This window comes from Xenopus laevis, chromosome 8L, assembly GCF_017654675.1.
Source record: "Xenopus laevis strain J_2021 chromosome 8L, Xenopus_laevis_v10.1, whole genome shotgun sequence".
NCBI lineage: Eukaryota > Metazoa > Chordata > Amphibia > Anura > Pipidae > Xenopus > Xenopus laevis.
The window spans coordinates 57,557,578-57,570,661 of record NC_054385.1 but is presented as its reverse complement, the minus strand read 5'-3'; the positions used below and the strand labels follow the sequence as shown (position 1 = coordinate 57,570,661).

At 38.7% G+C, this 13,084-nt stretch overlaps 1 protein-coding gene across 1 annotated transcript; it reads left to right on the top strand.

Moving 5' to 3' along the window:
- Positions 1–521: 521 nt before the first annotated feature.
- p2ry10.L (P2Y receptor family member 10 L homeolog) lies at positions 522–12,098 on the top strand (the record flags this gene model as incomplete). The annotated part of the gene is given in 4 exon segments (NM_001094846.1): positions 522–601; positions 4,017–4,145; positions 10,709–11,920; positions 11,921–12,098. A coding segment is annotated over 1 exon segment (972 nt).
- Between the last annotated feature and the right edge of the window lie 986 nt (positions 12,099–13,084).

Below are 13,084 nucleotides of genomic sequence, written 5' to 3'. Positions count from 1 at the left end.
CCATAACCTAAAACAGCAATTTGGCAGGTTTAAGGTGGCAAATAGTCGAATTTGAATTCGAAATTTCGAATTTCCACTTCAAACCTTGATAAATTTGTCCCATCGTAAAACCTTATTGGAAGCAAAACCAGCCTATTGGGTTTATTTAATGTTTGCATTATTTTATAGCAGACTTACGGTAAAATCCGTTATTCTGAAAACCCCAGGTCCAAAGCATTGTGTATAACAGGTCCCATACCTGTAGTATTGTCCTTTCTGGTTTCACTAAATGGCAAATATAATTTGAAGATATATTATAAACACATACGTAGCTGGTTTGTGGTTAGCCAAATGCTGCATATTTTTATAATTTTTAAGTGTGTAGTTCTTTTATCTACCTCATGTAGCATATGTATAAGTACACACCCAAGCCCTCGCCCCCCTCCCTCCGCGTTTCAGTGGTTACACTCTTCATAATAATTTAAGCTACAGAAGTAATACTTGCTGTGGTTGTTTTACGTCATCACTTCCATGTAACCTTCTGCAGCTTGGAAGCTATATTATTGTGCACAGCCTGTGTATGAAAAGCAACAGCAATAGGTGCCGTGTTACAATAAAAAAGGTACGTTTCCCATATAATTCAATCTCTCATGGATTATACTCTAAATATACAAACTGCTGTCACTGTATTCAGTTCACAGCATGTATCAGATTTATTCATATATTAAAAAATAGTTTTTATGCATCGTATCCTCGTCTGATATGAACGAATAATCTGAATGTCTGAAGGTATGCTTAACCTAGTGCCACACGCCACATTGGCACACCTTCTATCCAGGAATTTCTATGTCCAATGGAGAAAGCAAAGTGTAATGTTTGGTGCCAAGCAGATTTTGCGCAAGACCTGGACAATATTGTGATACAGTAAATTTGAGTGTGTGTGTCATGTTTTCTACTCCTGTGTGGTGGCAGTAAACACAGATCCGCTTCATTCTGCCACACTTCACCGGGCACTGACAGTTATGGAATCCGGCACAGACAGGGTGGATTTCAATGAAAAATGCATACTTTCCCATTTCCATTGATGCCAGTAATGTCAGTTCATAGTGATGTCGGAGCAGAAGATCTGCATTTTATCCCCTTGGGAGATACACCTGGTGTGACCTTTTTAGTTTGCCTTTATGTATGACCTAAGATTAATGTGGATCCCATGGCTTCAGGGATCAGTGATCCCCCCAATGAAAAGCTGGAAACAGGCAAACAAAGAGGCAAATTGTTAGCATTTTGTCAATTACAAAAATAAAAAAACATTGCTTAACTGTCCATCATTCCCCTGGGCCCCCCAGTTCTCTCTATGCCACCACCCGTCGGCCCAACAATCCCCCGCACGGTGCACAATCACTGTCGTAGTCTGGAAGGGGGGTAAGGAGAGGGAGTGCAGAGAGCGGGTCTAGGCCGGTGGGGCCCAAAATAGCCAGATTTTTTACCAGTGTCCCTCCGGCCCAGTTCAACCCTATAATTGACCCTGGATTTCTTTGGCAACATAGGCAAAGAAGGCAAATAGACAATAATCCTGCCATTATACAATAATTTTTTTTTCAGTTTACAGAGCTGTTCTTAAAAAAAATATACCTACAGATCGTGCGTCGTTATGCAGAAACAAATACCATATTTGGGACTAAGATGTTAATTCTTAAAGGGGGACTATAGTGAAAATGAAAATGTAATATAAGCTTCAGCATACTGAAATAAGAAACTTTCTAAATATAATCGATTAAATATTCTGCATTGTTTCTATCCCCCTCTCCTCATCTGTTTCTCTTCAATCTCTCTTCATGCAGCAGTTGGGTGTCAGTTAGATCCAATATATCTTATAGGGGGGCTTCCTTTCCTAGCAGATCAATTAGAGTTCACTCAAATAACTGATTCCGGTATAAACTAAATCTAACAAAATAACTGCCTTTTGCACAAATCTGCATGTAGAGAGACATGATGTCTGGTGATTTTAATAGAGTGACGTTTAATACATCTTCTAAGCAAAATGAGCTCCCCTATAAGATATATTGGATCTAACTGTCAATGAATATCTGACACCCATCTGCATGAAGACAGAATGGAGAGAAACTGATGCTGAAAGTGAAGATAAAATTGATTATTTCAGAAACGCTACAGAATTTTTAATTGATTACATTTAGAAAATTATAGCTTCACTAGTAGATGCAAACAAGCCTTGTGCTTGAACTTTGGATATTTCTTGACCTATGGCAGGTGGTCTTTTCACTGTTTAGTGCCCAACCCATAAAAAGGTTTATTCACAGGTAGAAGCTTTTAATACTTGAGTGTCTAGCATATTCAGTGACAGGGACATTCCAGACTTGTCTATTGACAAAATCTTTGACCACAATGTTACACCGCAGTAAAGACATGTAGTCTGCAGATTTGTAAGGTTTATGTCACCACCCAATATTCTTTACCGTATCGTCTTACATATGTTGCCTCTCCGTATAGCAAATATGGAGTTGGAAGAATCCCTGTTAGGTTCACAGTTGCTGATTTACCAAATGATTTGTGATTCCAAAAAAAATAAAGAACACTGGAAGCTTAACTGCAGTTTACTGGTTTTACACAGAAAGTAATTACCTTTTTACTTGTGTAGCCAACAGACATAACCTCCACTGTTAATATTCACAGCAGTGTCTGAATAGTCTGCATATAATATTACTTGATATAGTCATACACTATATAGACACACTACATAACATGCTTAATAACTCACAGAATAGCAGTTACCTTCTATTTCTTATTTCACTTAGGAAGAATTGTGGATAACCCCTTTCCTTTCATTAACATATAACAATGTTCAACACACCAATAATACAAAGTAATCTTAACATATCTTAACAGAACCAGTGCCTATAACTTCACTTTAATATGAGAGGAGAAACTGCAGTAAATACTGGATTATATATTTGCATCATCACTCAGGAGCCCAGTTAGTACAGTCACTTGGGTCACGGGACCTGAATCCAATGGTTGTAACAGGTTCCGGTTATGAGAACAGCAGGGGTTTGTGGCAGTCTTTATGACAGAAGGAGGCTATTAATAAGTGTGGTCCCAGTGCCTAGGAAACTTTAGTGTCCATTGAAGACTCTGGCAAAAGAATTGCTATACTTGTCTCTGGGTAATTGGCACATTAACTGGTTCCCAATATATAAAAGTCAAGATGGAGCCATCTGAGAAGAAAAGGAAGAGATGCTGCTGGGAGGGCAGTTCAAAGTTCTGTCCACTAAAATGCATGCATGCAAAAGAGACTAGAAGAAACCTTTATCTCATGGGACAGCAATGGTTAATGATGCCTTGATAATGTGAAGACTTGGGGTACAAGTTGATGCAGTTGCTCACCTATTAGCTGGACCCATCAGGATTAGTATTCCACAGCTGCCTGAAATAATCCTCTGTCCATTGGCTGCTTCTGGTGCTGGAGGCCTCTCAGCTCTTTTACCAATGCATACGGAACACATTTTAGGACATCCTGCGGCGAAATACCCTTCCTTCCTGCGATGTCCTATGCCTTCTGAATGGCGCATCAAGTGCTTTTACCGTCACTCATCGTCCAAATCTGCAGTCAAACCTCTGTCCTCTGCCCTCCCTTCTTCAGCCCTCAGATCTCTCTTTTCAGCCGACAGTCATATCCATAACTTTCTTAAGTGGTGAGCGAGGGTGGAAGGAAGAGGAATGAGGGTGGAAGGAAGATGACTGAAGGAGGAGGATGGAGGGCTGAGGGCGAAAGACTGAGGGCGGAAGGCTGAGGGCGGAGTTCCTATGACTGACGGCTGAGAAGGGAGGGTAGAGGACGGAGGTTTGACTGCAGATTTGGACGATGAGTGATGGGAAAAGCACCCGATGCGCCATTCAGAAGGCATATGACATCACAGGAAGGAAGGGTATTTTGCCGCAGGATGTCCTAAAATGCGTTCCGTAAATGCAGTTCCATTCTGCTGTTCAGCTGTTCCAGCTCTGTTCCTTTCCCTGCACAGAAACAAGTGGGCGTGTCCCTGTCCTCAGCTGCTCTGGCTCTGCTATTTTTCCTGCTCAGCAACTTGTGGGCATGTCTTTGCACTGCTGCAGTCCTGCTACCTGATCCAGACAAACAGTCACTCTCCCAGGTACCTGTAACTCATTTTATACTCTCTCAGGTCTCCAGTCACTGCGGTATCACTTCCTCTGCATGTGCTGTTCCTCAGTCTGTCCATGTGCTTTCTATCTGCTGATCACATGCAGCCTCCACAGCACTAATACTGCTCTACCCAATCCCCAATGTCATACAGTACATTTCCTTGCTTTTAAGGCTCTGAAATATATCTGCCATTACCCCACCGCTGTTCTTTATTAGGCATTAGAAAATGAAAATATGTCACAAATAACTTATACAGGGGAATGTAATAAAAGTCGCAAAGAGCAAAACAATTCGCACCAATAAGACTAAAAAAATCCACATCTTGCAATATAATATTGTTCGTTAAACTGTTATTGCATTGCGAATTTTAATTGCGCACTCATAAGAAGTGCTTGAAAGTGTCATAATCTTTTGGAGCAAACATAACGAATTTTTCAGTAAGAAGTTTTATTACATTGACTGCGCATTGGCGCAAACTATAGAATTCGCAAACGGTCTTTCACTGTCGGAAGTGGTCGCTAAACAGTTTCCGGGCTCGCAAAAGCTATATTAAATTCGCACAAAGCAAAATTTGTTCGCGCAAAGGCATAACTTTTCGCATTGCGAATAGTTTTTCCATTAGCGATTTTTATTGCATTCCCCCGATAATGTCTGCTTAACGTTGCATGTTAAAATATACCCAGTTTCTGACTCCAATACTGACATTTCCCTAATGTACAGTAGCTTTATCAAACAGATTGTACATTTAGAAGGTAAATACACAACGATTACATACAGATACATACTATTTGCTTTATGTTTGGTATGAGTAGCACACCTAGCCCTTACAGAATCTGCCCTGTAAACCATTCTCCAGGGTTCATCTGGCTTTGCAAACATATTAGTATTAACAGCAGGACAAATAAGTGCAATTTCACATATTGTTTAATAGTCTTATTGTTATTGTGTTTAACTTCTTAGGAGAAATTACAGTTTACTGTCAAAAAGTGGGTAAATTACATCAGTCTGGTTACCATATGTTTTTCGTTGGCAGGGTAGATAATAATAAAGAGGAACAAGTATTTTGCTGTTTGGCTGTCACAGCTTGACATTTCAGATATCTGCATTTTTATGGCTTTTCGGCTTTTGCAATTGTACTGTGCACTAGAGATGTGGTCCCTCCCTCAACCTGTTCCAAAGCAAGAGAGGTAAGTGTGGGGGATGGGTTGAGTGTGTGAGGGCAGCATCAGGATGTGTGTATATATAATACAGAAGAATCATGAATATCCTGTAAATTATATCCTCATAAATGGTGCTTAGTGATGTCATCAATTATAATTACTGTCACATGACTCACTGAAACGTGTGTATTATAATAAATAATGTATCCCCTGTTGTAAAATATGAGGATATTAGAAGTCATTCGGAATTCCATGGCTCTGTGAAAGCACTTGGCCTTCAGACACATGCTTTTATATGGTAATGTAACTCTGAGGTGATACATTGTATATCTGACAGTTATCTTGTGTTACTATGCATTTACGCCACAACTCATACTGCAAGTGATTTATTTCTGTTTTATGTACAGTGATGGGAAAATGTGTGAGAAATAAAAAAAACTGCCAACCCACATATGGTTTTATTATAATGTGAAAACAATATATACTTAGCAAAATGGAAGCTAAAAACTAAGAAGCCTCAAGAAACAAAACAACTGTTCCCATAAGTGGTCAGTGACTTCGCCCATATCCAGTCCAACACAATGAAATGCATAGGGATAATTTCCCCCATTCAGCCTTAAAACTAAGCAGTATTCACTGTCCACCTGGAACCTAGCACTCTGGAAATATTTGAATTGACTGCATGGTTATCATGCAATACATTGTAACTATTTGGAAGTATATAGCATTAATTTCTGAGGGCCAGTTAAATGACAAAGTTGAAACATTTGATGAATCTCTAATTTATCTGGGTCATAGAGATCAGAGCAAATTGACCCTCCATCCACTGATTCTTTGTAAGCTTAAAGCCACTACCCCCACCCAATACCCTGCTAGAAAAAGACAGAGGTATGGAAATTCAGAGCTCTGTATTGCTGGATATAGTTAGGATTCACCTGCCCAAGGACTGTTTTAGCAGGGCCTACCCCTTAAAAGAGTAAATAGTTCCTTTCTGATTTGAGTATAGTCAGTTATTATATTTTGCTTTGTATACGATTCCCAAACTTTACAGTAAGTGAGTTTAGTACCATAACCCAATTTGGAGCCAGATCTTATGGGCCAATATCAAAACCACAGACCGCTGTCAAGGCGCTGATCAAGAATTTCAGGAATCCGGCACAATTAACATCAAGATTCGGCTTTATTCACACATAGGAAGGATAACAGTGGAGGATGTACAATTCTAACGCGTTTGATGCCCCATAGCTGGGCACTTCATATGCCCACTGGAGGATCAGCATATCACATTCCCTAGTTTGTACAAGCTTTACCCGTGTCTCTGCTATTTGCTGTGGCTATTTGTTTGCTTCCTAAATCTATATTTTTCTTTGTCCATGCACTGCTTCTTTCCACATTTTGCTTTTCTATTACACAATCCTATTGTGCATTTTAATTGTTTTCCATTGGCTATTTCTAATGAATCGGGGGGTAGGAACACAGCTGGAGACAAAGGTCTTGAATGAGTAAGAATCTCATTGTTGGATCCCTAAAAAGCAAAGTGTAGAACTGTATGGTGTTCAGTTTATGATGGAGCCAGTTCTAAACTGATAAGATAGCTGTAGTGCAGGCAGGAAATTTAAGTTATCTGACTGGATGAAATACAATGGTCAGTTGAAGCCTGGTCCACTGGGAAATGTCCTAATATGTTGATTGACCAATCTGACCTCTCCATGTTGAGTTTGCCTTTACACACCCAATGCACCAATACATTGTAGAATATAGGATGCATACACACTATCAAGCATATCTGCAACACGTTGGATATATGCTTCACTGAATAGCTCTATGACATTCTTGTAAGGAAAGGGTAAATAGAGCATAGTTTGGCAGTAACAATCATTTCCATATCTGCAGCTAAAGTAATAGTCTTTCACTTACTTTACATTTAGACTGTAAGCCCTACGGGGTAGGGTCCTCTAGCCTTTTGTTTCCTTGACACTGAGCACTTAATCTGCATTGTAATTATATTTTATATTTATGTGAATTGTATTCTAATAATACACTTATTGTTACTTTTTATTCTGACCCCTTGTTTGTTACTACTAATTTATTGTTTTGTTGTACAGTGCTTTGCCCTCAAGGAGTGCTTTACAAATAAAAATAAACATACATACATACATACTTCAACAAAAAATCAACCTTCATATCAAGTATGAATTGAAGGGAAATGATCATTTACAAGCATACAGTATATTGAATATTTATGCATTTACAGCATATGGGCACACTCACAATCCCCTCATTGTCTTCCTGTACATGCAAATGGTCTGCATACATTACATTTGGCAGATAATTTAGCTGTCTCTCTCCCCACAGAAAAATATGGCTCAGGGACCAACTGCCTGGCTATAGGCAGTTGTTTAGTAAAAATGAAAAGCAAACACTGATCTCTTTACAGATATAAGAACTACCATGTACCAGTGCACCAGTTTCAGAGCTAGTCAGTTGCATATTTTTAACCACATTTGCGGCTTCTAGCACAGATGGCTGTTAGACTGACGTTAGTTCATAATAATATGAAATACAACTGACGTCAATATTTGTGCATTTCCATAAGAAATAAGTGATGCACCACACTCATATACTAAGCACACACACTGTAAGAACAGTTACAAGCAGTGTTTATTTAGTTTCCTCTACCCGTGTGATTAATAATTCTTTCTGTATAGCCATAGAGCACTACAAAATGGATTTGATGGCATTAGATTCTCTGCAAAATGGTTCTTGAATAATACTTTCAAGTTTTTTTGTTGATGCACCAAACCTGCACAATTTACAATTTTGGTGTGATACTGTATAACAGTGCTGTCCAACTTTTGTGGTACCGAGGGTCAAAATTTTTTGATTTGGTGCTCACTGCAGGGATATCACTTATCACTCATATGTGAAAAAAGTCAAGTCATATTAAGACATGCCCTTAAATCCATGTGCCTCCTCTTCCCCTTGGATAACATAGCACCCCCCCCCCCCGCGCTCACATGATTAAACACAAAAATCAATATAAACTGGTATATTTACCCTTATCTTATTATATTCTGGTATCAAGAACCTGTTGCTTCCATCCAAAGCAAAAGTAATCAATAAATCCGGTAAATGGGAATGATACCAACAGGCGCAGGAATTCTGATGCAAGGTGCCTTTATTCAACTACATCTTTCAAGCTTAACAGCTCTTTATCAAGTGTGAGCAAAATCTCAGGATACACAGTACACATACACAAAACCCCTCCCCTCCACATTTAGAGGCCAGCAACTGCTGGGAGCATTTATCAGCCTAGCCAGTCCATAACAATTAAAGTCCAAGTATCATTCCCATTTAACGGATACATGATTAAACATGGCACACACAGGCAGAGCAGGGCACACACAGTATAGCAGAGTATGTATAGTAAAGTGGGAACAGGTGAACAATGTGGGCAGTTTCAGTCTGGGTCTCAGGTGTGAACAGTACAGGGTTTTAGGGATGTGAACAATAGAGATGTCACAAGTGTGAACAATGCGGGGGGATCACAGGTGTGAACAATACAGGGGATTAATCTGAATTTGAGGTTTAAACAATGCAGAGGCCAGTTAATCTCTATAGTGATAACATTTAAAGCTTTCACATGGCAAACACTGAAGGTATGTGGGGGCCAAACAAGGGGGAGTCCCGGCCCACAGGCCGCCGGTTGGACAGCCCTGCTGTATAATGTTGTTGCTAAACTGTGTTCTTGTAATTCAGTGCTATCCAACTGACAGTCCACAGGTCTCCATTGTGCAGCCCCCACACTGGGTGCTGTGCCTGCTTACCTTGTCTAAAATATAAAAGGTATCAGAACTGAGATTAACTGGCCCTTGCAATATTCACACTTATTCACTTTATATTCAGACACAGGTGCGGATTGAGAAATAAAATAGGCCCTGCCATTTAAGGTACATAGAGTCTTGAGAAAACACGAGGCTTGAGAAAGGGCAAGACCAGGCCCGAAACGTTGCCTGTTACTGACCAATTGTAATAAATTCTCACATTTTGCAAACAAGAGGTGCTGCAGTTTTTCTCTTCTACTATTTAAGGTACAAAGAGGCCCAATCAGCCCAAACAGAGGCTCCACCAGCCCACTAAATAGTGACTTTCTATAGCACCTTATAGCAGCCCCTCTGGCATTTGCCAGAACTCACAGATTGCCAGTCTGGGCCTGTTCAGACAGAAGACCCACTATTATTCACACCTCATTTGTTTGCTGAGGGTTGCTGTGTTATCCACAGGGGAGGAGGAGGCATATGGATTTAAAGTTAATATAACTTTGTTCACATATGGGTGATAACCCTGCAGTAATCACAAATCATTTGATTATTTGGTGTGCGACCACCATTAATGTATATATAGTGTTAAAAGAACTTGTGGTAACATGGGTGTGGTTTAAAGTGAGTGTGGCTTAAATACCTTACCTATAAAAAAGCTATTATCTGCCTTTAATTCTCAGTGAATGCAAGAATCCACAAAGTGCTTAGGCAGTAACCTTTATTTTACCTTTTAAACATTTGCTTTATCTGCTGCACTTTTACTTGTCTCCAATGATGGGCACATTTCTCCTGTCTCGATTCGCTGAAAAATTCGCAAATTTCCTGCAAAACATGAAATTTTGATGCCCACATTAAAGTCAGTGGGCGTCCAAATAATGTTGACACAATCAACTATTCCGATGTGCGTCCACATTTCTTTGACACTGGCGAATTTTTGCTGCAGTTTTGTGAATTTATTCACCAATGGCGAAACGAGGAAATTCACTGCGATTTTGCACCTGCCAAATTTATTCACCCATCACTACTTGCCTCCATATTTCTTTTCATCTGTCTATTTGTTTGTTCCTTCCTCATTGGATCTGCACCTTTACTAAAAACTAATAATTTACCATAAAAAAGAATAAAACTGGTCAAAAAGTAAGGCCAGAGAGAACACAGATAGGCCACATAATTAGAGAATGAACTGACATGCATCAATTAAATAAAATAGAAAGAATAAAGAGATTAATCTTAAAATAAAAGCCTAGAGATTGCAGAGATTGTAGAAGTGGTAAGGACACACAGAGGATGAAGATAGTTTAAGGCAGAGCAAGATAAGTATCAGTTTATAGAAAGAGAGGTTGAAGTTGAGAGAGACAGAGAAGAATGTGAGAAGGATAAATGTGGAGAGACTGAAAATAGGGTCAGAGATGTGGTTTAAAAAATGGCTACTGTGTTCAAGAGTGAACCACAACCTAAATTATGTCTCTATCTTCATCTGCAGTTGTTTACCAATCCCGGAAACTATTCTGTTTTACGTATTTCATCCTGAGACATGCTCTTTGCTAAATGTATCATTGAATTCATTACAGAGATCAAGACTTTTTTATCAAGACCAGCTAAAAAAGGAAGAGAAAAATGCAGAATATCAACAGTACAAACTGCAACCATTCTTCTGACTTCCAATATTCCCTGTATTCCACAACTTTCATCATCATCTTCGTACTTGGTCTGCTAACCAACAGCATTGCATTATGGGTTTTATGCAGCTATAAAAACAAGAAGAACAAGGCAATCATTTTTATGATAAATTTGGCATTTGCTGACCTTGCGCATGTCCTATCATTGCCTCTACGTATTCATTACTATATTTACTACACATGGCCGTTCGGACGCTTCATGTGCTTACTGTGTTTCTATCTGAAATATCTCAATATGTATGCAAGCATTTTCTTTCTAACTGCCATCAGTGTCCAGCGTTATTTCTTCACAACAAATCCTTTTAAAGCCAAAGACTGGAAACGTCGTTATGATGTTGCTATCAGTGCAGTTATATGGATAATTGTTGGGGGTGCATGCCTTCCCTTTCCACTGCTAAGAAATTCTGGATCAAGCAACAATAATAACACCTGCTTTGCTGATCTTGGACTCATAAAGCCAAAAGTGGGGCCCGCAATGGCCATGCTAACTGTTGCAGAGATGGCTGGGTTCATTATACCAATGACAGTCATTATCTACTGTACGTTGAAAACTAAAACACAGCTTAAAAGTGAAGACCAGCAGTGTCATAATATCACTGAAAAGCACAAGGCCCTCAGAATGGTTACAACATGTGCTGTTGTATTTTTTATCTGCTTTGCACCATACCATATCAACTTCTTCTTTTATATTATGCTCCAATTTAAAATCATAGAACATTGTGGAATGTATAAATTCATTATGACTTTACACCCTTATACTCTCTGCCTTGCTAGTATTAATTGTTGTTTAGACCCAATCCTGTACTTTTTTACTGCAAAAGAGTTTCAGAATGAGGTTGCGAAGCATGGATCAACAGTGATGCGTGGGCGCCTTATGAGTCGAGAGAGTAGTTCATTTGTAAAGGAATGAGAAAAAAAACCTGCAATTGCTCTTTGCTTGGAGAAGTGTCTGGAATAGTATAAACACTTCTAATCCAATTGGAATATGTGGCGAAACAAATTGAGGATTTGACAACAGTAGCTGTATAAATAAATATTTAAATTGTAAAATTAATACAAACGTACTGTGAGCCATTAAGTTCCTGGGGAAAAACAAGATAAAAAATGGCAACTATGGCATAGAAGGAGTCTGCACCATAGCAGCTAAAAGCGTATAAATAATAAATATTATTTTTTATTATTATATATTATAATATGTATTTATGTTAAAAAGACAAAAGTGAGTTCAGTGTCCTTTTTTTTGGCAAAACTCATGTAAAATAAAATTTCTGTTCAGTTACAATAGGTGTATTTACTTTAATTTCTATAATGGACATTTAATGCCTTTGGTTTTGGTCAGTACAATATCTCACAAAAAAGGCCTCAGTTTGATGTTTAATTTGTTGCTTAATGCATGCTAGCATGCACTAAAATATCACTTTTAATTCTTTTGCTTCCCTTTTGTGGTTCAGGGGGATCTGTTATTATGATGTTATTATGGTGTTCTTATGGTGACAGAGCAATGTCCTGTTATTTACAATGAAAGTTTCTGTTCTGTTTCTGTTATTTTATTTTCCTACATATCACACCCCCTTAGTTCACTGTCTATATTTTATGCAAAGTGTTTTATCTGGGGCTACTGTGCTATAAGTTTGAATAGATATGCTACTTTTTTAAAGGCATTTTTCAACACACCATATAGCGGCAGCAAGCAACAAGTTATTTTCTTGCCTGCCTACAAAAGACAAAATCAATAATAATTCATAATTGTAATATAACTCTTTCACACATATTACATTAAACAAGACAAATTTTAAGTGCAAGCACCTGCAGTTTTTTTTTTTAAAAAAATACATTCATAGATATGCATCCTGCACATAACCCAAGTCTTATGTTTCCTTCCTTTCTTTGCAGTTAATACTTGCAGTCTACTGCTCCACCTGAATGCTGGACTGTTGTGATGCAAGGCTGTGATAGGCTGGAGTTCTGATGTAAACATTATCTTCTGGCTATCACAGTCTACCACTTCCAGACCAGCAAGCAAGGGAAACAAAAATAACAGAATACAAGACATTAGTTGGATGTGATCTAGAAAACTGTGTCATCTTCTGATGTCAATGTATTTACTGGAGTGGTCGCAGGGACTTTTCATAGATATAGGTTTGAAAATACATGGGTATTTCACTGTATTGTGTACAGAAAAATTACTAAGATGAGCTTTGATGAGCGAGATGATGGGGGTCTTCTGTGGTTCTTAGAAGATTTATGGCTGACCTGAGTGCTGCCTTC